The 27,260-nt window shown below is 38.6% G+C and overlaps 1 protein-coding gene across 19 annotated transcripts in view; it reads left to right on the plus strand.

The window, feature by feature from the left end:
• The window catches only part of ATP2B2 (ATPase plasma membrane Ca2+ transporting 2), a 411,395-nt gene that overhangs the window by 363,490 nt on the left and 20,645 nt on the right, over positions 1-27,260 (plus strand). For all 19 annotated transcript variants that reach the window (XM_027664917.1, XM_027664918.1, XM_027664919.1 and 16 more), the window contains 7 exons: positions 1,696-1,783; positions 8,799-8,905; positions 9,640-9,831; positions 17,902-18,115; positions 21,617-21,828; positions 23,287-23,394; positions 26,734-26,916. In XM_027664917.1, coding sequence (XP_027520718.1) covers positions 1,696-1,783; positions 8,799-8,905; positions 9,640-9,831; positions 17,902-18,115; positions 21,617-21,828; positions 23,287-23,394; positions 26,734-26,916 — 1,104 coding nt within the window. The remainder of the gene's footprint in view (positions 1-1,695; positions 1,784-8,798; positions 8,906-9,639; positions 9,832-17,901; positions 18,116-21,616; positions 21,829-23,286; positions 23,395-26,733; positions 26,917-27,260) is intronic.

The raw sequence follows: 27,260 nt of genomic DNA on the forward strand, positions 1-27,260 counted from the left end.
TCAAAGGAGAGATTTTAAGTCAGAATAACAATTTAATAAAATAATACAATAAATACGATTATACAGACAAACAGTTGGTTTTAACCCACAAAACCCAAATGTATAACCCAGCACCCTGGGGCATGAACAGAGTGGTGTTTGTTGGGCCCCCTGAATCCAAAGTAAAAGGAGAGGGAAAAAACCTGTTGGTGAGAGTGCTGGTGCAGTCTGGTTGAAAAGTGATGGTTGCAGTCCAGTCGAGAGTGGTGGTCTCAGTCTGGTTGAGAGTGGTGGTCTGCAGTCTTCCTCTGGATCCCACGAGTGGTTAAAAAAGTCCCAAGACTCCAAGATTATATATCCTCCAGTTCAGGCAGGAATGCCCAGTGCCTCCCTCAGGGAGGGGAGTTCCACAATGGGTATGAGGACAGGAGTATCCTCCTGTCTCCCAGGCCTCTGAACACCCAGTTTACAGCCTGAGGGGTCAGGGCTGCTCTGGGCAGATGGTGTAAATGGTCTATTGGTAACAGTTTCTGGGAAATGGCATGGAAGGCTGTAGAATACACAGTTTCGGGTTACACCCACGCAGTGATGAACTGGGCCCAGCTGTTCTAACTAGGACAATGCATTATTAGAAACCAGTGAGAACACTGCAATATTTCTCCTGCGCTGGCGTGTTCCTCGGATGGGTAAAGGCTCCTTGGAAACATTGCTGCTTCTTCCTACCCCCAGCCTTTTCCAGTTCAAAACAGCAGTGAAATTCCAGTCTTTACTTTTCCTGATGCAGAACCGGTATCACTTCAGTGCTGGCCTAATTCTGAAGTTTTTAGATCCAGAGCACTGGTCTGCAAGAAATCAAAACTAAGCACATAGTAGTTTAGTATAGGTTTATAGTAAGGAGGAGAAGGGGCTCAACAGCAATTTTGCTCCTAAAAATGCAGTCTGTTCTGAGAACCAGCTCCTCTCATTTCTTTAATTTATTCCACTTTATCTAATATACTCACATTAATGATTTGCACAAAAATCTATTCTTCAGAGGATTTTTAACTCCTCATAAATGATGGAGCTCACGCACAGGATATTGGAAGTCAGCTCTAAAAAAGTAAAATCTATGCTGTCTCTTTGAGTCTATCATTAACGAGCAGACACAGTCCTTTACTCCTTGCATTGATGGATGGAATCCTGGGAATGTTGGTAAATGCAGCAGATTTGTCCTTGTTCCTGTTGCTGTACAGAGAAAATTTTGCCATTGTTGGTGTCAAATGAAGAACTTGGATTAAAATGAAGAGTAGAGCAACAAACTTGTAAACATGTTTGATAAGCTTTAAGAAGTTCCTCAATCCTGTATCTGCAGTCATGTGGATTATCCATAAAGATGTTAAGAAATGCTGATTAGATACTGTGGCAAAATTTCCCTGTTAGTCGACAGCTGAGCTCTGGTAGTAATAAACTGCCTTTTTTGAGCTTGATGTCTGTTGTAATTTCCCTGTGCTTTTGGAGAAAAGTTGCAGGTTTGAGCAGTGAATTGTCAGACACATAGACACAAATATACTATGCATTTTGCTAATCACAGGTTAATTGCTTTGTTTTTTGTTTTGTTTTGTTGTTGTTGTTTGTTTGGTTGGTTTTTTGTGGGTTTTTGGTTTGTTTCTTTGTTTTTTTGGTTGGTTTTTTTTTTGTTTGTTTTGTTTTGTTTTGTTTTTGTATTCCCCTCTCCAGATTGAGCAGGAGCGGATTGACAAAATCTGGCCAAAGCTCCGGGTTCTTGCTCGCTCATCCCCCACGGACAAACACACTTTGGTGAAAGGTGGGTGTGTGGAAATTAATGCCACAGTTACTGCAGCACATCATCTGCCTTGTAAAGCTTTTACTGTCACAAGTATAGCTGAGTTGTTACCTTTAACTGCACATCTCTCCTTAATGTGAGGAAGTTTTCTCGGTAACCAGGTCACTGCTGTTCGTGCTCAGCCTCAAGATGGAAAATAATAGGGAACTCTTTGGCAGGAGTAAGAGAAATACCAATAAGATGTTTGGCAAATAGATATAGACAATCTCATATTTGCCTTGTGACTTTGAATTGGACTGGAATGAGGCTCTAGATGGGAAGGGAAAATATGTGTTTGCTGGTCAGAAAGCAAATAGTGTTAAGAAACAGGGTGTTACTCATATCACCAAGAGGGGACAGAGATTTTATAGTCTTTACCTATACCTTTAAGATGAGAACAGTCTCAGAGTGAATCAAGTCTCTCAAGTGCATCTGCTCTCCGACAATTATTTTTAAAGAATATTCCAAGATAAAGAAACTTTTGCTGTTACAATAGCAGATTTTGTGGTGGTGTAACTTGGAGCTGCCCCCATCAGCATTACAGGAGTGGAGATGGGGATTTTGAGCCAATTCCCTGTTCCTATAGACTCACTAATTGTATGATTTGCACTGGCTTCCTTTAGATTTCTGGCTGTATTTTTAGAGTCTGTCCTGTAAAAACTGCACTATACAAATGACGTTCTCTCCCCGTGCTGTCTGCAGATGGAATGCTTCTGTAAAAGAGGGATTGGTTTCCAATTTTCTTTGTAGAGCCTTTTTCATAACTGTAACTCGCAATTTTTGATGACTTGACATCTTATTCTGTTGACTTCGAAGCTCACACTTAAAAGCTGATGAAATCAGACAGTTTCTGATCAGCAAAAATGTCATTTTTAGCCATGCTGGGATGGGGAATTGGCACAGGTGGAAGAACCATAGGCAGATGGCTCTTTCCTGGCTTCCTGAGGAAGAAAGAGCTGGATTATTTTGCTAAGGCCCTGCAAGGTCTGGAGAACCCCTTCTTAGCAAATCTTGGAGGAGCTAAAATTCAGGATAAGACCCAGTTGATCAGTGACACATTTTCAGTTGGCTGACTACTTAAATAGTAATTCACATTCAGATACGGAATCCTCTGGGTGTACAAGATTTCCTGGCCATGACTCCATACGTGACTGATTACAAAGGCTTTTGAGCATTATGGAATTTTTAAAAATGTCTGAATGTCTTTAGAGCAAAAGTTCCACTGTGAATTGGAAGATTGGATCAGTTGGGTCCTTTGGGATTGAAACTGGTGAGTGGGAAGAGCTCTGGAAACATTGAAGTTCTCCTGAACAATCCATATCTTGTAAACCCTGGTACTGATGCTGGATAGGGCAGGTGGAGACATACTGTTTAAACTCTGTCTCCTCCTTTTCCATGTATGTTTTGTAATGTCCACAATTTATTAGTATAGTAGTCAAAATGTGTAATTTATAAATGATATACATATTTGGGGGAGATGTGCTGGAAAACATTTTACTGATAGGTACTGAGGATTGAAAATGTTTGGAGAGCATTGTTAGCTCCATATATCAGGATGAAAACAGCATAAAGTCAGCTGAAGTCTCCTCCCTTCACTTGTGCATATAAAATCCTGTCTTAGACCTCTTAAAGAACAGATAATAGTACAACCTAATAGTTTATTTGTTTCAGAAACACAACAGTTTGTGTTTCATTAAGTGGATTAAATAAGTCCCTTGGGAGTAGTCATCTGAATGATTCAGGATTTTCTCTTAAGAGGAAAATGAAACCTTTTCCAGGGAAATTGAAATCAATAGAGAGCTGAAAAAAAAAAAAGGCAAGAAATTGTTGATGTTTTATAGTATATGCACTTTGACAATGCCAAAGATATTTACTGCTGAATGCCATGTGCAACTGATACAATTAATGTTTTAAAGATGTGGCAAGGTCAAGTGACAGAGCAATTAAGTATCTAACGAAGTTCAAGAACAAGTCTCTGGAAATCATGATGGATTTTTTTGGCTGGTCATACCCCAGGGGCCATTAAAAGTTACAAGAAACTATTTAAATGTTCACTAGTTTTGGGCCTCTTGTTAAAATGTTATGTTTTTCTCAGACACTTGAGGGATCAAGAGGATTTTCTCTCCTTTGATGTATTCTATCTGCTCTGGGCTAAAAACACACATCAGAAAATAAACTTTTTTCATATTTAATTTTTAATACCATGCAGCTGCTGGAGGGAATATTTTTTTTTCTCGTTAACATAGCACAATCCCACCCAGCAAAAGGATCATTTTTATTTTTCCTTTTTGTTTTTACTGCTGCTAAGGGACTAGAGAAAGGCATGGTTCAGCATTCCAGGCTGGGCACACGGTTGCTTTCAAATATTTATGGCTTTGAAGTAGAGGTAGATTAGAAAAAACTACTTGAAAGTGGTTTATTGTCACAAGCTGTTTAAGTGAAATAACAATCTTAGATATCTCAGTCCTACCGAAATACAATATGGATTTTAAGGCACCTGTTGGTATTATTTCATATTTTTTACCCAATTTCAAAATATGACAAGTAAAAACACACATCATTTATACTGATATGTCCTTATAATGTTATTGCTGAAATAATTCCAAATTGTCATTTTTAAAAAAAGATACTATGGGAAAAATCTCTTTAGTGCTGATGGGAAATATCATCAGAAAGTGTAGAAGAAGATATAGAAGATAAAGAAGATAAAAGAAATATTCACTTTACCAATTATACATATTTTCCAATATATTCAAATTAGACTGGAATTATTTTTGTGATATTAAAACATAATTTAAAACCCTCATATTTAAAAAATATTGAAATCAGATATTGTCATGTAAGGCTGGTTTTTTAACAAGCAGAAAAGGAACTTTAAAGAAGAAAATATTAGTAATAATTACCCTTAATTACTAAAATATTTCAAATACTATTGCATGGGGTGGTATTATATTTACAACCTCATTAATGTCGACGTGCCACGAGACTGGGTAGAATAAAAAAATACAGAAAAGTGCATCAACTGAAATTCTAAAATTAAATATCAGCATGTTGCAAGTTGCGACTGGGTTTGATTTCCATGGGACAGAAAATGTCAAAGCTCATTTTTTCTTCAATTTCCTATGAAGAAATATTCAGAAAGTTCACCTGTTCCACAGCGTAAAAACTTCAACCTGAAGCAAAGAACATAAAAATGGTTTAAAGAAAGTAGGAGCTCCCCTGCATTTGAGTCTGGAGGGCTGTGCTCTGTAAATACAGCCGGGGCTCCGTAGGGTGTGTGAAGTGCAGGCCTGGGGGACACTGATGCCTTCAAGGTTCCCCTTTAGGGTTTCAGTGGTAAAACATAAAGCACGATTGCTTCGTGTTTAGTTTAGAAACCCTGGTGTTTTAGCTGTGTTCTGCTCTGCATTCTGATATCCTGAGCTTTGGGGGGGACTGTTCAGTTAACAATTGCCAGTGCTGTCTGTAATGTCAAATATAACATTTTCACATTACCCTTTAAAGCTCTATCCACGCACGCACTTAAGCCCGTAGCTAAAATGAATTTGAGTTTTCTCTTTCAGACAGACTTTCTAAATTCCTCTTAAATTAACAAGGAGGTTTGGCAGCATTAAAAACTAATCTGAAGAGAACATGAACATGAAAATATATTACTGCGTCTGTCTCTGTGTTCAGCTTGCCAAAGAAATATAAATCTGTGGATTTATATTTCTGGGAGGATCAGCTTTGCTAACACCTGAACTGATGTGCACCTTGGAAATGCTCAGCTGCAGCTGAGTTTTTCCTGCCTGCCTGTTTGGAGTTAATCAGTTGAGACAGAAACAAACATACAAACCAGGATTTTTTTTTTTTTCCTCCCAGAGCCAAGGTTTTCTTACTGATGCACTCTAAGGGTGACAATGCAAGTGAGGATTGTTTAAATAGAGCAGCATTTGTTCTACAATAAAGGGAGAACCTGAGGCTACATTTGATGGTTGTGATCTGAGCCATGGGTATAAATAACTCCTTGTTAAAGGAATGGAAGAGGCATTGTTGGTTAATATTCTTTAAATTATTATCCTGAGTGCATTTGATTTAATGCTTTCTTAATGTTAGATGGAGGGAGGTGGGAAATCCAGCATAAATTCCAGTTGCATATGCAGTGCTGGTACTTTTTATAGCAAACTTATGCATACAGTGCCCTTCTTGACAGCTCTACATAGTTGTTTTAAATATGATCTTTTCCCTCATCCAAAACAAGCCACTTGCCCTGAAAAACTTGTGCCTTATGCAAGTTCTGTGCCTCCTTCCCAAATTCCTGCCACGTCAGCAAAGTCCCTGCGTGGAACACACTGTAATGTTATGCTCTAGGTGTGTTCCTGTGGCTGTAGAATAAAATTCTTTTTGACAGAAGAAAGTCATGGTCAAACAGCTTAAGATGAGGGAATTAAACAGCCAAGGCTGTTCTGGCAGGAAGCTTTGCTGAGAGTTTAAGAATTCTCCCGATGCACGTTGCAAACCTGTTTTTCTTAAAATACTGTGTGTAAACATCCAGCTGGAGTAAAGCAGTTTATTTTGAAGAAATTTCCTTAATGTTAGACATGACTAATTAATACCAAAGCTTCTTTTTAACCACTTAGAATGAGTGGAAAGGCCAGGGAATGCTAAAGCAATGGTCATTCTCTCTCCTGGTCGTCTGTCAGGTCGTGTCCTCAGTTCCATTTTTCACTGAGCAGTTGATCTCCACAGCTCAGAACTACGGAGGGAGGGCCTTTATTGGGCATCACTCTTCTCTTTGGTCTTCTTACACTGTTTGTAAATATTATACAGTTGTTAATATCATATGTTACTTGATACTGAAGAAAATCCTTCAGGTGAAACCTTATCGCAGCCATGAACAGAGTGATGCTAAAAAATACAAAAAGTAAATGGGTTTGGAAGGAGGTGAGTGCTGGAAAGAAGACAAACATTCAGCAGTGTGAGGAAGGGGGAGGGGGAACAGATTAAAAAGAGCAGGCAGAAGTCAGAGAGCGTAAGTGTAGCTGTGATAAATCCTCTGAATCCCAAATTATTGCTACTGCTCCATTTTAGAAATTTGTCTGACATACAAATGGCAGTTTTGCAAAGACCTTCTCTCTTCCCATGGATAGCACTGAGATCCATTCCCATAATATTGTGCCATGCACTGCCATATTTCTGATGGCACTGCACTGCAGGTCTGGGACTCAGATGCTGATGATAACTGAGACCATTTTATCTCAATTTTTCTATGGCTGCTGGTTATGAAGTTCTGTGATCTGGGTTTATCCCAGCTGCACAGTTTGCTTTTACGGATAAAAATTACTACTAAACCTTGAGAATGATTACCAAAACCCTGTAAATTACTTAGAAGCATCCAGCAATTGGCTGATGCAGGGCAGTGGTAGTATAGTCATCAACATTAGTCACTATTTATAGCCATTTATATCTATTAGGAGATTATTAGAACCTCTTCAACTTGATTTGAGTTGTGCTCCCATTTGGAACTCAGTTAGCAAAAGATGCCATATCCCTGTTTTGGGGCAGTCACTACCTTAATGTGTCAGAGATTTAACAATTTCTTGTCCAGAAGCTTAAACTACTAATTTAACATCAAAGGATGTGTAAATAATAAGAGGGGAAGACCAAGATAAATGTTTTTAGTAGTAACGAGAGATGATGTCCCTGTTTACTTAATAATACCAAAGGCAAATCACCCCAACAAACTGCAAGCTGTAATTGTAAGATCTTATCAGAATAATGTGCCATTTATCTGAGATAGGGGGTTTTTTTCTGATTTTCATAAGTCTGACAAATACAGGGCACTAACTGCTGCCACACTGCACTGCAATCTTCTGGTGCCTGATAAGCCTGAACCTTGCCAAGAGGCAGCTATTGCTCTGTAATCTGCAATTTCCTATTTCTGGTTAGTTATCTGATATGGGAGTGATTTTTTTTTTTTTTCACAGTAGAGTGAAAGCTTTTCACACTGGTTAGGTTTTTGATAATTGTTTTTAGAAGTTATGACTTTGTGCAAAATGTTTTAGCATAAGGAATTTTGTCATTTCTCCCCCTAAGTTATTAATATGGAGAGGTGTTCTTGTATCCTATACAATAGTCCTGTGTTCTGGACCCATATTCAAATGGACTCTGATATGGAAATAAAAACATGAGTGGTGAATGATCCATCCACATCCCATTAAAAAAACTGGGCTCTTTCTGTAGCCATAGAAAAATTCTTCATTCTTTTCCTTACTTTCCCTATCTGCATAAGTGGAAAATACTTCCCTGCAGGCTAGTTGTGTGAAAATTGATTCACCAAGTGAGAAGTGCTTTCTTTTCTCCAATGATCTCAAAATGAAAGTAGAAATTATTTTATTATGTCTATTTATTAAAATGTTTGGCTCCAGAATTCAAAGAATTATTTTCTACCTTCTTAATCATTGCTTGGCAGAATTGAACACGGCTGTTAAAATGCTCATCTGGCTGCAGCTAAATCAAATTCAGCAATGATGTTTCTTATCTTTAGGTTAAACTGACTGCCAGAAGGCCTTCTAGTAAAGCTGGTATTACAGTTTGGGCACAGTTTGGGAGAGCCTTAAGCAATCACGTCTTAAAAACTTAAGTCTTTGGCAAATCCTTTCCATATATCAGAGTGATGGGTTTACTGTGACACATAATTTTAAGTAGTAAAAACCTTCCAAAAGGACATAATGAGCTGATCTCATTCCCTTTGAAGTCTGTGCAGGTTTTGTTGATGTGTTGATGATGCAGGATCAGAACTTTCCATGTAATTTCTAATAGTGATGTCTAGTAGTGTAAGAGAGTGATGACACTGCTTTCATCATTATTTTCCTTCAAGATCAACTCTGTTGATCTCTGTAAGACTTGTGTGGTATTATGAGCTCTGTATTATCCAGGCCCTGCTTTTTTGGAGGGATGTTTTATCTTGCTGATTATTTTCCATCTGTCTGTACACACATCTGTCCATGTTTTGCAGGTATCATTGACAGCACACAGGTGGAGCAGAGGCAGGTGGTAGCTGTGACTGGGGATGGAACCAACGATGGACCAGCACTTAAAAAAGCTGATGTTGGCTTTGCAATGGTATAATCTCCAGCATATTTGTTAATATTTGTGTCATTAGAAATGTGTTGAGAGAGGTTTTTCGTTCATTAAATGTTAAGTTGCTTAGTTGTTACTTGTCAGGGAAGACGTATATTGGAGGGGGCGAGTCATGTTGCATCAGAATCCTTTCATTTACTGTGTCAGATTACCTGCTGCTGCATATTTTGATACTTTTTCAATACTTTGCCTAAAGTAATTCTTGGCTATATGCAGAATCCTGTGTCCACACAGAAAAATGAAGTGTTTTCTTCCCAACAGTAGAATACTATTTAGCTTTGATAAAACCCATCACTAAACATAAAGATGTCTTCCAAGTGTACTCTGACTGTGTATATATTAAGATACATAATTTTAATTTTTATTACCAATTCTGATGATATATATTTATAAAATCATCCATGATAAAAATAACTCAGAAGATCAGTAGTTACTAAGCTGATAACTGAAAACACTCAGAACTATCATCACATGAATTCCACTGCTCTGTCAGTTCCCTTTTCTGCGTCCTTATTCACTTCAAAAAATAGACCAAATGAGCTACATTCCAGCAAATATAAAATGCAGAATACCATTACTATGGTTTAACAGCAGCCACCGTTACTATGCTGGGAAACCTTTGTGCAACTGTGGACTTGGAATGAGCAGGAAGATTTGAGTTCTACCTGCCCCTATATTTTCTAGTAGATCATTTCGTTCCCAATCGATTTTTCCAGGGTATTGCGGGGACAGATGTTGCAAAGGAAGCCTCTGACATCATCCTGACAGATGACAACTTCAGCAGCATCGTGAAGGCTGTGATGTGGGGCCGCAACGTCTACGACAGCATCTCCAAGTTCCTGCAGTTCCAGCTCACCGTGAACATCGTGGCCGTGATCGTGGCCTTCACCGGGGCCTGCATCACTCAGGTGAGGCAATCCAGGGCCACATCCCACCACACTCCATTTTCTGAGTGCTGGTGGCTCACATTTGATCCTTTGTAAGCAGCAAATATGCTTTTTGCAGTTCTAAGCGTTTTAAGTGTATTCAGGATTGAGCCGCTCAATGTTAGATAGCTGCTGGTGTATGGAAGTGCACTAACCCATCTTCTCCCCAAAATAACTTGCTGTTTCTTGGAGAAAACTTGCTGTTTCTTTAGCTTTGTTTAGGAGCTGTTAATTTTTGTGCTGCCTCTATATACCTCCCTGCTTTTCATTACATATTATTGTCATCCCTGAGCCTGATGATAGGACAGACAATGTCAGGCATTAGGAGAAGGAAGAGGTTATGTGAATTTGCCTTTTCCTCTCAGAATATTTCACTGTTAAATATGTGCTTTTGATGGATTATGGAATGGGATTATTATTTTCAAGAGAGCAGTACTGCCACACAGAAGTAATCCCAGCAGGGGATCTTTTTGACTGATAAAATTATTTTGTTGCTTTCAGGCAATTCTTTTTAATTTCAGATGCAAACGACAAACCAATTAAATGACACATAGAGTTGGACTTTGACATCTCTTTCTTCCTCTCCATCGGTCCCTCAGTGCAATCCTGGTTCACATGCCACATGTTTAAGTCTTTTATAAAAAGCATACCTGAAGGCAAACCACATTTTCATACCTTCGCATTATTGCTTTTTGATTAATAAAATACAATTTTCTTTTCCCTAAAGAGAAAAAAGGATGAATTAAGTAGAGTATAAGAGTTTTGTCTTTGAATGGAAAATAGCAAAATGTGGGGTTTAGTGCTGTCACCACCTAAAATAATATATATTTCAGATGATGCAGGCAGGTGTTCTTACAAAATACCTCCTTGGATTGAGACACGCTATGGGAAAGCTGATGCTTCCCCCCATGGTGCATCACACAGATGCCATACCTGTTCCACAGCTAGATATCACCTCATGAACACCTGAGCAAACCAATGAATAAATCATCAGCTCTGCTTGGGGTAAACTTACACTGTGATCATGGAATTGATACTTGCAACCAGAGACCCAGGTACCTTTACCACGAGGTAAAACTTCTCCTACACCCTGACTGATATTTCGAGGCCATGGTGGTGCCTTGTCACAACTGAGCCTGTGCTGAGGGACAGAACTAGTGATGTTGCAGCAAAGTGGGATGAGGTTCCCTCTTCCCTTGGGAAATATTTTCAGGCATATTGAGAAAATGTTTAGCTGTGAAGCGATTGTTGCTGATAACAGAAGGAAAAGGACTAAAACTCCAGGAGATTTTTATGAGTGGTACAAAACCATACAGAAAAAAAGGGCTTAGGTGGGAAGAGCAACATCACTGGAACTGAGTCAAGGGCTTCTTTTAAAACCCTGTTTTGTAGACAGCTTTTATTCAGTTGCTGCCCTACCAACATTTATTTAAGGTGAAATTTTTTGTTTTATGTCCAGCATCTTCAGTTGCTTTGTGAAAGGACAAAGGGTCTTCACTAGCTATTCACTAGCTAAAGAATTTCTATTTTATTCCTGAAGAGGTTAAACATTACTGAATCAGTGCAAGGGCTATTTTAAATAAAGTCTAAGCGGATGTGAAGTGTATAATCAGTGCAAGTATATTCCCCTTTTTAATTTCATCCTTTGAATCATTCCGTTGGCTTCTAGAAGGGTTTGGATCAGCCCCAGTGCATTTATACGGCCCCAGTGCTCTGTAAGACCATCGCTGAGCCTGCCAAGTCTGTTGTCCCTGTTTACAGGTTCTAATGGACACTCCCAGAATTCCTGTGTTTCCTTGCAATTCCTCAACTTGGCAGTAAAAGATGCAGATGCAGAGGAGAGGTCTGAAAGGAGCTGAAAATGAAATGGTGGCAAAAGGGCAGCAGTTGTTTCCTCTGTCGTCGTTTCCACTCCGCGGCCTGACCGCGGATAATCTCGGGCAGCTCTCGGTTCTGTCTCATTCAAGAAGGATTTTGCCTCGCCAATGAACATTATTATGTTAGGCTTTGACTCCAGTCAGTGAAAGGACATTCTGTTTGGCTCTTAAGCTTTACTAAAAATTGCACTTGAGAACATACTGTACCCTCTGGTTGCTATGAAAAAATAGCTCCGGCACAAAATGCACGACTGCACTAAAAAATCTTGCATACAACGGTCGAGGTGCACACACACAGATCTGAATCTGCAGGACTGTGCACAGGTCTTCAGTTGCTATTTTGACTGAAACATTTTAGTCCTTAGCAGAAAAACGGAGCTAAAATCTAGAGTTTCCAAAAGGTAGCATAGCTTCTTGGGACCTTCACAATGAATATAAAGGAAGTCCACATTGGGACTGAATTTTACTTTTAGGTAGTCAGTTTGGCTTTCTTTGACAGACAGAGCATGATTTTAGTCCACCATTAATATTCAGGTTAACGAATATTACACAGGCTATCTTTTTGGTAATATTTCATCAAGCCTAGAATGAGAAAAATTCTGCATAAGCAGTAATGTTTGTTCTGTGCTTCCTGACAGCATCTCTCAAAAAATCTGTTCTGCTGTTCAGAACCAGCTCACTGGGATGCTTTTAGGATGAAACTTCCTTTACACTCTTTATGGTTTCTACTGTTTGTGCTTAAAGGAACTACAAAGATAATAAAAACTTTGCTTGGACTAATTTATTTTTTTTTTTAACATACGGCTTGTGCTCTGCAACTTAATAGACTTAATTTTATTCAGTCTTGATCCTGCACTGGTGCACACGTAAATATGAGTATGTGGTCATCTCCCTGCAGGACTCCCAGTGAGACCACAGCAACCCTGAGTTAATGAAGGGTCTGACTGTGTGAATTACTGGTATGAGTGAAACCAGACCTCCAAGGGGCACCCAGAGAAAGCACTGCCCACGTAGGAGATGATTTGTTTGGCCCAGAGCACCTTAGGAGGGCAATGGAGAGGCTTAAGAAAAACATTAGGCAGAACCTGTGACCATTAGTAGTCTTTTTAAGAGTCTGCTGGTTTTTTCTCAAGTAGATTAATAAAGTGAGGCTCCTTGCCACTTCCACTTCAGGGAACCACTGTTTAGTTTAATTCTGTTAATTTTAGACAAACATTATTTTATTGTTTATCTACTTCATGCCTGCTTCTACAAGATGCTGCTGTTAGAGAATATCCACAATATCTGCTCTCTCTCTTTTGTCCTGGTCTACTGTTTCAAGAGATGTTTAACCACATGTACAGAGCGTGTGACCCTATGCACTGCTCCAGCATTATGTAAAGATTATATGCAGACTACGAGGGACAATTCAAATGGTCATTTGCTATTCTGTGTCATGGGTCCCAGCACGAAGTCATGTTAGGGTGACAGAAATCATATTCTAAACAGCATAAGAATTACAGATACAGTGTCACCTGCTGACAAGCTTAGCAGAGCTGCTGCCAAAATTACCCCTCACAGGATCTAACTTACACTGGGTCCTGTTTCAGTTTACAGCAGCTCAATCTATAAGCCACAAGTTCTGAATTTTGGACTGATAATGAACTTTTGTGTTGTGGGTCTGCAATTACGTAAAGCATTTTGAGATCTGTGTTGTGCAAGAAAACAGAGCTTAAAGCCTCTGCTAAAAAGCTGAATCAGGAACACTCAGTCTGTGGCTGCACTGGTGCTCTTAATTTTTTGTCCAGTGCACACATAATACCAGTGATGAGATCACAGCTCTGGTCCTATGTCAGTGCAGCTTGTGTGGCACAGTGCAGCTGAGCCACATTCATTCACCCTATCTTTTAATTAATCTAATTCATTTACCTTTCTCTCTGTGTTGCCACGTGCATGCTTTTAAAGTGATCAGAGTTTGTGTATAATTGTCCTTTCTGTTCAGCAGCTGTTGCCTCAGGTTAAACCAATAGTTTTTTTTTCCAGTGGATTTATGAGAGACCAAATCTTGCATTCTGACTTCACTCTCCGAACAAGGGTTTTGCAGAGCCTTTGATTGGTTCAGTGAATGTGGTTCTTTGGAGCTCTGCCTACGATTATTGGGAGTTTTGCACTTCCAGTGAGTCACTGTTCCACATCTCTGGGTGTCATATAGAGTTCTATATGTGCTTTACAAAGCCACAAGGCTCATCCTGCTTCCTGTCCCCCACATACCCACAGCACCAAGAAAACATTAGGTCATTGTGTTTGGAGCTGTTAAAAGCAATCTGGGTATGAACAAAATAAAGATTTTAAAATGCAGTTCAGTCAAATGGAAACAGTTTTTTACTGGAACTATAGAGCAAATGTGTTTATTTCCATGCCAGATTCTGTCTGTGTCTCCAACTGCTGAGGCAATGTAACTATTCCAAAAGGTTGCACTGAATAAAGGGAAGACAAAGACTGTGTTTTAACATTTTACATTCAAATTATTGTTCTTGTACTTTGAGAAAGACTTAATGTTTTAGCAGAAATTAGGAACTGAAAACAGTGACTCTATAGGACATTATGTTTGGAAAATTAAATGTTAATTAAAAAGCACTGTAACATTGAACTACTGCATGAATCACTGATTGTTTTTACAGATCTTGTTCAAAAAAAAGAGGATGATCTATACTTACATGTATAAGGCAGTAATTTACGTGGTTATAATGTTTTACTGCAGAACTATATTTGGCAAATCCTAAAATAATAGCACGGACAAATTTGAAAGAGCTGTAACATAAAATCAAAGTCTGTACTGTTTAGATTTGTTTTGGCAAGGCTTAGAGGCGTGGAAATAGAATTAAGGATGCCCCTTCCATACAATTAGTAGACACTGCGATCCAGCAGCAGAAGTGAGGGCTGATATTTTTTTGCATTAATATATAGAAAGTTAACCTACCAGAAATGCTCGTTTTTATGAATCTGTGCATGTGTTCCGTGACAAGTGGGAGTAAAAAGGTAAGGGTGAAAATACCTTTTTATTCCCTCACAGCTTGTCATCTAAATCAAAAGTAACAAGCTCTAAAATTTGTGAGGCTCTGCATGTCACAAAAGATTTGTAGTGTATTTCCAGCCTTTGGCGATTTTTACTTTTAAGTGTTTCCAAGATGAAGTGTAACATCACTTGATTTAAGGGACATTTTCCTTTTACCTCTAGGCTAATGCTAACCTATTCCAAGGTCAAGTGGAAAGGAATTTGATGAATAAGTGGTGATTTTGGGTGGTTTGCAGTTTGAACAGCTTTCATCCCCAAAGTTTGCAGAAAGGGAATTAAGAACTGTTAGCCAGCCAGTCGGCGGCTAAAACGCAGCGCAAAGAACGTTGATTTGCATCCCACTTGCATAAGTGACTCAAATCTGTAATGGAAGTCTAAACTCCTTAGCTGATATGTATTTTCCTCAGTTTCCACCAACTAATCAGAAATCAGATAGAGTTGCAGTGGAAATTTCATTCCACTGCCTGCCCAGGCTAATGTGTGTTTAATGTTTGGGCTTCAGCCTAGAATGAGCTCTCACACTTGACTGAACAGTGCAGCACTGCCAATAATAGATAATTATTAGAGGCACCATAGCCACCCAAGGTGATTGGCAGTGTGAAATGGTGAGAACATGTTGTTGCCAAAACTGATGACTGCCAATTACAGTTGTGTGATTTAGAGACTGAAATAATCTGCTTTTCCGTTGTGCCGGGAGCATGGCAGGCTCTGACAGACACCTGAACATCTGACTCTATTTATTAAGCATAGCAGACAAAGTCAGTTTTATTGACATGGAAGTCAGCACATGAAGTGCTATCGTAATGTCCCAACTCGGAGAATGTTTCTCAAGAAAACTTATTAACTAGACAGGCAAAAAATATGACAAGGAAAAATTGCTCAGCAGAAAAGATGTTTTCCTTTTTCCCTATATACTGTATTCTGTGCAGGGCCTCTGAGCTCTATCAGCAAACTGCTTTTACTGCAAGTGCTCTCTTTTTTGGAGCCATATGTATTAATAAAAATAAATGAGGTCTCGATTTGGAATGAAGTTTGTCCTGATCACTTTTAGTTTTTTTAGCACCTCTAAAGACAAAAGCATTTCCTGTTTATGCAGCTGCATATCCAATGAATGAGCTGAACTCTCCAAACAAGCCCAGTTAGTGCAACCCATAACCAACAGGTCAAGAATCTATTAATGCTGATCTTCCTCCTTTCCGTGATGTAGCCAACCTGTAAGACTTAGAAACAGTAGGTTGCCTTTCTCCATCCCTTTGAATAAGCCAAAAGGGATCTTTTTTCTTTAAATAAGTGAAATGCGTCAAAATTTGTGTACATGTTCTGTTAAAAATGTGTTTTAAGAAGAAATAATATTTCATCTCGAGGGGGAGTTGAATATAAACCAGATCCACCAGAGATTAAACCACTTACCCTTGTTCTCTGCATCTACTTGGGATAATGAGTGTATTGACCCATATTATTTGATAACATTTCATTAAAAGTGAATCTTTAACCCTTTGAAGGAAAGGGCAGAGTTCTTAAAGTTTCTGTTGGCTTTGGTTTGCTTTGTATGCCTTCCCTAAGTTTCTGTGCTTCGCTGCTGCACCACCATGGTAATGTAGTGCACAAAAATAGTGCTCTCTCTTCCAGCTTTCAAACTGTAGATTATCTCCATTTCATTATGAAATTTGTCATACCTTATTACTTTTGAGATTCTGTTTTCCTGATAAAAATGGTCTATTTGAAACAGGAAGCAGCCCTTACTAGTGCTGCCCATTTTCTGTGAGGTCTGAAGGCACAGGAGGTCGTTGGATACAGAAAAGAACCTCTTTTGTTTTTCCTCTCCTGGGTCCTTGAAGCAACTGCACCAATCTCCCCTCGGAGCTGCCCCAATGAACTACATATCCAAACTTTATAATAGTTGTCCAGCCCTTGCTGAGAGCTGTGTTTGCTTTATTTAGTTACTTCTGGGTTTTTTTAAACACAACCTAAAGTCCTCTGTACTATGACCATAGATTTTGTGTGAGGAAAGAGCTCCTTCTAGTGACTGGCGAGCTGCTTCAGGAGCTACATCCTGCATCCTCACAAATAGCAATATTTGGCTTTTTTCATTCCATATCCATAGTTCCAAATATGCTATCCTGTTTCCAGTAAAATAATAGTGGCTGTAATAAAAGGTTGTCTTGCTCTTGCACATTTGATATAGTTTAATAAGTTTCAGAGTATTTTTAACATCAAAATATTAGGCTTTTTTTTAAAATGTCACTATTGTTTTTTTAAAGGTCTTATTTAAATACGATATATAAAGATGTCTCTAATTGTTTTATAAATTTTTAATAATTTCAAGCTGTTTCTGAAAAAAAAAATTAAAGATTGGTAGGTTATAGTGAAAAAGGGAAACATTACTTTTTGAACTGTTTTAATATAATTTTTCTCTCAGGAAACAAACTAGTTACTTAAATTATCTAGTTACCTAAATTCAGCTGAAATTTCAAGGATGAGGTAACAGAGAGTACTGTGATAAGTATTATGAAGTGTCACTGTTATGCTCTATAAGAATTGTGTGATTGCAAATGTTCCTGGTTTAAATGACTGCAGAGAAATCCTTTCTCTTTGAAGATCATTGATCACATTGATCTTGGATCAGTGATCACAGATCATTGTGCTTCCTGTGATTCTGGTCTTGCAGAGGAAATATAAGAAAGGTCGCAGTAGCTCAGGGAAGAAACGACATCCCATTAAATGACCTCCTCACTCTCTACAACTCCCTGACAGGAGGGTGTAGCCAGGTGGGGGTTGGTCTCTTTTCCCAGGCAACCATCAGCAAGACAAGAGGGCTCGGTCTTCAGCTGTGCCAGGGGAGGTTTAGGTTAGATATTAGAAAGAATTTCTTTCCAGAGAGGGTGATCAGCCATTGGAATGGGCTGCCCAGGGAAGTTGTGGATTCTCCATCCCTGGAGGTTTTTAAGATGAGACTGGATGTGGCATCAGTGCCATGATCTAGTAACCACAGGGGGTTGGATCAAGGGTTGGACTTGATGATCTTGGAGGTCTCTTCCAACCCAGTTGATTCTACGATTCTATGACCTGAAAGCCATTATTTTCCTGGGAAATACGTAACTTCCGAAATTGTCTCCACAGGACTCTCCTCTAAAAGCCGTGCAGATGTTGTGGGTCAACCTAATCATGGACACCTTTGCCTCCCTTGCTTTGGCCACGGAACCCCCCACGGAGGCGCTGCTGCTGCGGAAGCCGTACGGCAGGAACAAGCCACTCATCTCCCGCACCATGATGAAGAACATCCTGGGCCACGCTGTCTATCAGCTCACCCTCATCTTCACTCTGCTCTTCGTCGGTAAGAAATAGTTAGACTTAGGTGATTGTTAGGCTTGGACTTAATTGTTGCTTGGTTTAGAAGCCATTGCGCAGCTTAACGCGTCAAAACGCTTTAATCCAGGTTTATTAAGGCTTGTCTTAGTTGTACAGTTTGTTCGTGGGGCTGGAAACACAACAGATGGAATGGGTTTAGTCACCTTCCACGTGTGGTTACCTCAGTGAGCTTTTTTGTCTCTTCACAAAACACAGATTTGGCAAAAGTTTATATCAAAACACAGTGGGGAAAATTGCGTTTTAATTAGGAGTATCTAGGCCTGCTTCTATACTGAATTTTCATTTTGAGACCTGTTATCTGGAGTAGGCATGTAGCAACAAATTAAAAAAAACCCAAAACCATAAAAGAAATCACAATAAAAACAAAGATCCATCTTACCATGAGCTGGAGAAGCTGTAATCGGGAGCAAAATGTCTGCCATAGTCAAGAATAATGTTGATCTTAAGTAGTATAGAAAGCAAGTAATCAGTATTAAGTGATACAAATAACACTCTGCTTTGACATTTAATTTCTAGAATGGATATTAAAAGGGGACAAAAAAAATCTATTTATTAGATTACTGGATTCTTCTTCAGGCCTTGCTAGCAATGGATGCTTTTTATAGGTTGCATTTTGGAGAGGGGAGGGAAGGAGGAAGAACGTTTCTTGCTGCAGGGAATAGCAGGAACTAATAATAGATTCTGTTGCTCCACAATAATAAGTGAACTTGCTCAAAGGACTGATGATTTTTTCAGTTGGGTATTGTCTCCTTGTCGCTGTGTCATCGCTGTTAAATTGCACGTGTTGTCGCTCAGGTTACTTTTTTCCTACATACACAGACTTCCAGATAAGCTGCAAATGGAAATTTATGATTTTTTAGGTTTTTGAGCTCCATTTTGAAAGTCTTGCTCCAGCTTATCACCATTTGGCAGCTTATTTGGACTGCTCAGAGGAGGTGATGGTCTGGTTTGCAGTGGAGTTACTTGAACCAAAATAATTGCCAGGTTTTTGAAGAGAGGTGGTCTGTAATATTGTTACACTCACAGTGTATTTTGAGAATGTCTAGCAAGCCTTAGGCAATTATAATATCAGATTCTCTAAAGCAGGTGTAGAAACTCTTGGTAATTCATGTGATATGAATCTTGGAGTGAGAACTTCTGTGACCTTTATGGGAAGTTATAATGGCTTTTTGATGAGTTTTATGGTTTAAAATACTTTATACTGAGCCAGATGCAAAGAAAACCCAGCTTTTTCATCCTATTCTAATTTCCTGAGTGTCTCTGGAAAACTCATGCACACTTTGAAGGACACAGCCCAATCAATTTTCTGATAAGCCTAGGAAATAATCTTTTCCTTTCTAAACTCCAACAGGCTCAGCTTTGCAGTGACACGATGTTCTAAGCTCAGTGCTTTGATAATTAAACCCCAAATTAATGAGAATTATTTCTGTTTTGATCAAATAATGCTTCTTTTTTTGTAGTAGGTTTCTGTAGAGACTAGTACATCAAGTTTTTCTCTTTTTTCTTATCATGTGGCAGAAATACCTTGTGTTTGAACATACGGTAATGTCTTGGAGGCATCAAGCACATCAGAAATCCAGAAGTCACTGCCTAGTCCTGTCAGGCTGTAGTATACAAAAAATCTTAACCTCTGCAACAAGGCATAATAAACTAAAAGCTTTGCTGTAACACCTTTTGGAAGAGGTTTGGAAATAAAAACTAATTATGGATTTAACCCCTACCATCCCAAAATAGCAGCATGGTCTTCTGTGCCAATTGAGTGATGCAGTGCAACAACAGAGACTTAAGGACAGGTGCCTTCACTGAGGGAGATATTCACATATTTGTGTTTGTCTGTGTATGGAATGAAAGCAAATAGATGTAATTTGTGTGTATATATGTGTGTATCTATGATAGATATCTGTCTGCTTTCATTAATATTTTCCTTTGTTGTTTATGTGTAGTAGGCGGAATGTTTCCAGTGCTTAGTTCCCTCTCTGGAGATGTATAGTCTGCTTAAAACCCTCTGCTCTCTCACAGTCTGTGTTGTGGTCTCATGCTGTGTTACTGACGTGCTGGTGATATCACAGTCTGCTTTCTGTCAAAAGGCAATAAGGAGAATTCTCTCTTTGGAAACACGCTCATTATTCCCCGTGACTTAAACGTGAACTGCTCGAATATCCCAAGGCAGAAAAACACTCCCTGGTAACTTAGCTGTTAGAATTAACAGCCTCGGGAGAAACCCTGAGGAAACCTTTCTTCTTTCTGCAGAAATTCTGAATATAATGCCAGTGGGAGAGCAGAAAAACGTTCAAGCTTTAATTTGCTTTCATTAACAAAACGCTGGTTATTAAAAATAGTGGTATTGTGATAATCTTCTGTACTCTTATTTCACTCATTATTTACATTTCCATGTGAATGCCCCATCCTTACTCTCTCAATGACTGGATGTCATCTGTGAACTTTGTGTATTAGAAAGGCGATGGAAAATGGGACATGGGACAGAATGTGCACTTGCAGCCCAGAAAACCAGTATTATCCTGGGCTGCATCGAAAGAAGAGTGGCCAGTAGGTCGAGGGACTTGATTCTCTTCCTCTCCTCCCCCCTTGTGAGAACCCACCTGGAGCACTGTGTCCAGCTCTGGTTTTAATCTGAAAGAGGAAAGGTTTGAATGGACACAAGGAAACAAATTTTTTTACAATGGCAGTGGTGAGACACAGGAACTGAATGCCCAGAGACACTGTGGATGTTCCATCATCGCAAGTGTTGAAGATCAGGTTGGATGGGGCTTTGAGCAACATGATCTACTGAAAGATGTCCTTGCCCATTGCAGGGGGACTGGACTAGATGATCCTTAAAGGCCCCTTCCAACCCAAACCATTCTGTGATTCTATAAGAAAAGAGGTCCCTTGGGTGCAGGTGTCTTTTCCAAACTTACCTCATTTTTTCAGTCACTCATCATGGGTTGTCATCTTGCTTTTTTATTGATCAGATCTTGAAGTGATAGTGGAATTATCAAAATAAAGATCAATGCTTGATGCTGCTCAACCCCAAATCTATTTAAAACTATGAACCTCTGTGCTATTTATCACTGATATCCTTGAATGATTGTTATAAAAAGTTATGCCACGCTGGATTAGTAAATGGGTAAAACCTGCTGAAGAGCAGCTGCTTTGAATTACTGTAGAAAATGGCAAAAATACTGTCAATGGTTTTAAGTGCATCAGAAGGAACCGACTGCTTAGAACTATTACTGCTGGTTAGAGGAAGAGTACTACTGACAACTTTTCATAGGTGTACTGAGTAATTAGCTAAGAGTCATCATTTTGAGAAGCTTCTTGCTCAGAAAGTTTAGCTGTGTTTTGCTCACTGGTGCAGGAAGGAAGCGGGTAAAGCAGAGCACGGAAGGCGACTGAAGTAAACAAGGGAAATACAAATCTGGTTAATTTATTCTGGTGGAAACTTTTGGTTTTGTCTTATGCCCAGGTGAGAAAATGTTTAAGATTGACAGTGGGAGGAATGCACCACTTCACTCTCCTCCTTCAGAGCATTACACCATCATCTTCAACACCTTTGTCATGATGCAGCTTTTCAATGAAATCAATGCACGGAAAATCCACGGTGAAAGGAATGTCTTCGATGGCATCTTCAGAAATCCTATTTTTTGCACTATTGTACTGGGTACATTTGCTATCCAGGTAATGATTTGTAGCTTTTTCGGTGTGTGGTTTGGTTTTTTTTTTAATTTTAAATCTCAGTGCTGTAGGAGGGACATTTAATAGTAAATCACCTGCTTTCACAGATTTTCTCAATCGGTACAAGTGTTAATAACAGAAAATGTTATGTTGTCCTATTAATCCAAAACAAATTTTGATCATTATAACCAGGTTAATTCTTAAATTAATATTAGCATGTCCAATAATAAAAACCATCTTTATTTGTTGATATTATAACTTGTTTTAAAGAAGAAATTATTCTATAGTGTACTAGCAAAGCGTTTTAGAGTTATTTACCACTACATGAATAGACAAATTTGTCTTCAAGTACCTAAAGCTGAACTGTTCTTCTGTTAAATGCCACTGCCAAATGCTCCTCAATATTCTCAGAAATCCTTCTTCTTAACAGCAATTCTTCATGTTCACCCCCTGAGTTTGTTGTCCCAGTCAAGTATGAACATAATTACAGTAATACATTTTCCCCAAAAGGTTGTAATTTTTCCTCATGTAAGAACTCCAATTCCTCCTCTTGCTCCTGTATCCATCCATTTGCTGGCGTCTTTCCTGTGCTTGATTTATTTGATATTACCTTTTAGAAATCCTAGGGTTGAGCTATTTCTCTCCTGACATGGTTGCTCAGTTCTGCAGTGGCATCCTGGAAACTCAGTATTGGGACCTTTCTCCTGGAGGGAGTAACGAGGAGGATGGAGCTATTTGAACCTGGGCTACAGTGGTTTGAAACAGGAAAGGGAAGCTACTCGGTAAAAATAAGTATTGGAGAAAGGACATCAGTGATAGGCAGTAGAACTTGCTAGTGATGATCCTTAGTTCAAAACCATGGGTTTAATATCATGAACTAAAATTCTGGCAGTTTAAATCTCTGGTTTTTGATGTCAAGTTTTGCAGCCGCACTACTAACAAGAAATGTCAATAATATCTGATTTTCAGTTAGTAAAACCTTTTCAGTCTGATGAGGATTACAAACCTGTTCAGATTCTCTACATGTTGGTTATCCTGCTCCAAGGTGTGTGGTTTTGCCACCCTCTGTCTATCTATCATTGTGCAATAAAATGTTAATGAGAGGGAAAAATGTGTTCTGCAATGGACGTTTCAAAATGACATCAGGGTCAACACATCCCCAGCTGAGAACACTCAGGAAGTGGGAGAGTACAGGGAGACAGTCCTGTTTTGGTCTTCCTGACCATTGTTAGATAGACATGAGGCTAAGAAAGCTTAGTCTGAAGTGTTATGGCTTTTTCTGACCTTTAATTCAGAGTGCATAAGTTCACGTGGTTTGATTTTTTTTTTTTATATAGTGACTGAGATTCTGCAGCTTCTTTTTTGTTTGTTTGTTGTTTTGTTTTTTTTTTTTCCTTATTTGGTTGGTTCCCCCCCCCAAAAAAAAAAATTACCTCCTTTTTTTTGTGATTTTCTTTGTAGATAGTAATTGTCCAGTTTGGAGGAAAACCATTTAGCTGTTCTCCCCTGCAGCTTGACCAGTGGATGTGGTGTGTATTTATTGGATTAGGAGAACTTGTATGGGGTCAGGTAAGTGAGCATTCAGGAACGTGCAGATTCAAAGCTCTTGATATTGTTCATAATCCTCCTGTACTGTGATTTCCTTGATGTCTCACACTGTCACGGGTAGCACAGACTGAAATACAGCTCTCAGAACTTCAAGGATAGATCTGGTAGTAAATGCAGCTAAATTAATGTGTCATTTGAAATTTCTCCTATATCCTGTGTCATCATTAGCTAATACATAATTATACATAGATATAAAAACAAACATCAATGAGATCATTAAATCAGTTGGGATTATCTGTCTGGGAGTAATAATACAAACACAATCACTATTGTTAAAATAGTACATTATTCTTTTAAGTGTAAACACATATTGCAAAGTTAATAATAATATTTTTTCATCTTTGAATGCATTATTAACGTATTTAAGTTGATGCCACCTGATAGAGCAAAGAAAAATGTGAAGTTACACTTTTTTCTCTCAGATATAAAGAGACTTGTAGATCAACAGTTTGTCTTTATGAAGGAAGAGGGAAGAAATTGCCAACTGCAGCTGGACACTGATATGGTTCTGATGGACTTGTAATGAAGTGATGATAGATTTCAAATCTGATTTTTTTCTCTCTTATGGAAAAAAACCCCACTTTTTGGGCAGTTCAGTCTCATGTTTTTAAAGAAATCATCTCAGAATCAGAACAGCTTTTAATTCAAATGTTGCTGAAAACCATCACAATTAGAGGGTTCTACTGCAATTATCACCTGAAGATGGGATTTAAGTTATGATCTAGCAGGAGGAAGATCTAAAACTATAATCTTGGAAAGGAAAGATTGCTTTTTTCTTTCAACTGATCTGAAAATATGAACTTCCAACTTTTGGAGAGGGGAACTAAAGCAGGGAGAGAAAGAAAAAAATCCTTGCTGTGTTTTTTAGACCATTCAGCTGTGAAGAATTTCCCATAGCCTTTGATCAATGTACTTTTTGGCTTCTAAATTTTGTTATACATGGTTATTACATAACCTCTGAAAACTAATAATAATATCAGCGTTTGTTTTCATTTTAGTTCCCAAGCCTTATTGCAATATATTAGCCATTAAATTAACACAAATATTGGAATATCTCAATGATTTTATCGCTGAAAAGAAAGCAAATACACAGAAAAAAAAAATGTCATTCTTTTGTGGTCAGTATTTAGTGACCAGAAAAGAAAAACACAAGCTAAAAATATTGCAATTCGTCCATATTTACATGAGTTACAGTGTTTGCCAAGTCCTCTCTTCGTGGAGCTCTACTGTAAGAGGGACTTCTTTTCCTTTAGAAATGCTACTTTTCTTCCTGCTCAACCTTTTCTCTCCTGCTATGACTAATTCTAGTTCAGCACAAACCAAATTTGTTACCCTTTTTTTTTTTAATCCACCTCCTGAACTTGCTGTTCTTATGAACCACTAAACCAATCAAGATTTTTGAGTTTCGATGTCAAAGTTGGCACTTTTAAAAGTAATTTAAGGTGTATAGTTTTTAGGAAGTCAGTCTGAGATGCTTTGAGGGGCAGTTTTCTAACAGATAGCCCTCATCATTTCTGAAAATCAAGACTTTCTACAATATTTCATGCTACATTTCCAGAATTATTGATCACTTTTTAAAGCTGCAATGATTTTTTTTTCTGGGAATAATATTTAGTTCCTTAATCTGCATCCAGTCTGTTGAGTCTGCCATTACCTGAACTGGGCAGGTCTGGGAAAACAGATGAGCAAACAGCCGTGTAAGCACCCTAAGAAAAGAATTAGAGAAGAATTTTATCTTATCTTGTCTTATCTTGGCTGAGAGAGGTCATGAGGGAGAGGTTTTTTCTGGAACACAGAATCTCTACCCAGTACAGTTGTTTCTGTGTGTATTGGCTTGAAAGTGCTTCATCACCATCAGCTTCATCAGATCCCAAAGAGCCTCAAGTAGCTTCTCTCTGTAGTGTTTTCAAAGCTGGGGAGCTGAAAGCCTTTCAGTAAGTATTTAAATCACTAGCACTTACCTTCGCTTTTCTTTCTCCTCTTCTGCCTTTGCTCCTGTCACATCCATTCATCAATTTTCCAAGTTTGCATCTTATTTTTCAACACCCAAAATTCATTTTAAAAAGGTCATGTAGTATTGCAGAAACTGGTTTTGGTTTGGTTTCTTTTTTTTTTTTTTTTTTATGTTTCTTTTGTTGTCTTTAAAATTAATATTTAAAAAGTGGACTCGTGGATGATGAAGTTCAAGGGAGACCCTGAGCAAACCCAAAGGTTTATTTTCACTCTGCAAATATTTGATACCTTTTCACATGTCTTCACTGTACCCATTCCAGTTTTCCAAAACTGTCCTCACCAACTTTGCTGCAACTGTCTTGATTCTCTCTTCATATTTCGTATATCTGGGCTTCAGAGATGTGATTTCTGAACTGCTGAAAGGAAGACAAACAGAAAAGAAAATTGCAGCACTTTTTTGCTAAGTGGGTCTAATAGTTAACTTTGTAGGAGATTTACTTTAAGTGTTCAGCATGTTCCAGGTAATGTCTTGTTTAAAGAGCCAGCTTGTTATTCAAGCCAACAAAAGAAATCAGCACAAAGAGAAAAATGACTGCCCAAGAGGGCAACACTGAAATGGATTTAAAATAATTGTGTTATTGCAATGTCTAACTACAATATTTGCAATTTTTAAAGATTATTAGCTATCTCCTGTATTAATTACTTCCAAGGACCACTTCGGTGGGCAAACAGAATTAGAAGAGGGGTCGAGCTAATCAGAATTTTTTAGTAATAAGGACACAGAGTAAGACACAGCCCTATAAAAAGTCCAACAGGGAGACAGTCAGTTCCACACTGTCCAGAAACCTCAATTTTGACAAATGCCAGGAAACCCATTTCAACTTGCTAAAACAAAGGGAAGCTGAATCCATGAACCAACATGGTGTGAGAAGATTCATAGGCATGAGATGCAATGAATTTTCGACTCCCTTTAACATAAATCACTAGAAATGCCCAAACTCTAATTACAGCAGTATCAATCTTGCAAACTTTTTTTTCCATAACATTAAAATACTTTTCTCTTCTTTTTGTTTTTTTTTTTAAGAAAAATGGCTATTTTCCCAGCCTCCAACTTGCTCCACAGCTGGGTATTGCCAATGTGGTTAAATGTGGCTAATTGTTTACACAGTAAACTAAGTATTTCTGGACTAAAATGGAGTTGTATGAGTGTAAAGTACCATTAGGACTCAACGGTCCTGGAAGATTATTGATCTTATCAAAATATCATCGCTCTTTTTTAATGAACATATTATTATACTGTTGTTGTCGAATGAGGCTTATGTTTTCAGTATTTTTTTATAATTTTAGGTCATTGCAACCATCCCAACAAGTAGGCTAAAATTTCTAAAGGAGGCAGGGAGGCTCACTGAGAAGGAGGAGGTCCCTGAGGAAGAACTCAATGAAGATGTTGAGGAGATCGATCACGCGGAGAGAGAACTTCGACGTGGACAAATTCTCTGGTTCAGAGGCCTCAACAGAATCCAAACCCAGGTATGCTAAAAGGAATTGCCCACATGGTCACAAAAACCCCAAAAAACAACCCTAAAGAAATGCTTAATCTGAGGTGAAGGCAAGATAATGTCGAAAGGGAAGCCCCCAGAGTGTTTGTGTGTGCGAAGGATGGTCCTTGTGAATTTGCTTGGCTGTTCTCAGAGGAGGAACATGCAGAAAACAAAACAGGTGAACTGAACAGAGGAGTGTTTGTACAGCAGGACAGGTAAATTGAAAAGATCATAAAATGATAACATGCAAAAGTAGGAATATGTGTTTTGTGGGTACTGTGAATGGACGTTCATATTCTACTCCAGTGATGACAAGACATAAAACAGTGCTGG

The sequence above is a fragment of the Corapipo altera genome, unplaced genomic scaffold (assembly GCF_003945725.1).
Source record: "Corapipo altera isolate COAL_440 unplaced genomic scaffold, ASM394572v1 124, whole genome shotgun sequence".
NCBI lineage: Eukaryota > Metazoa > Chordata > Aves > Passeriformes > Pipridae > Corapipo > Corapipo altera.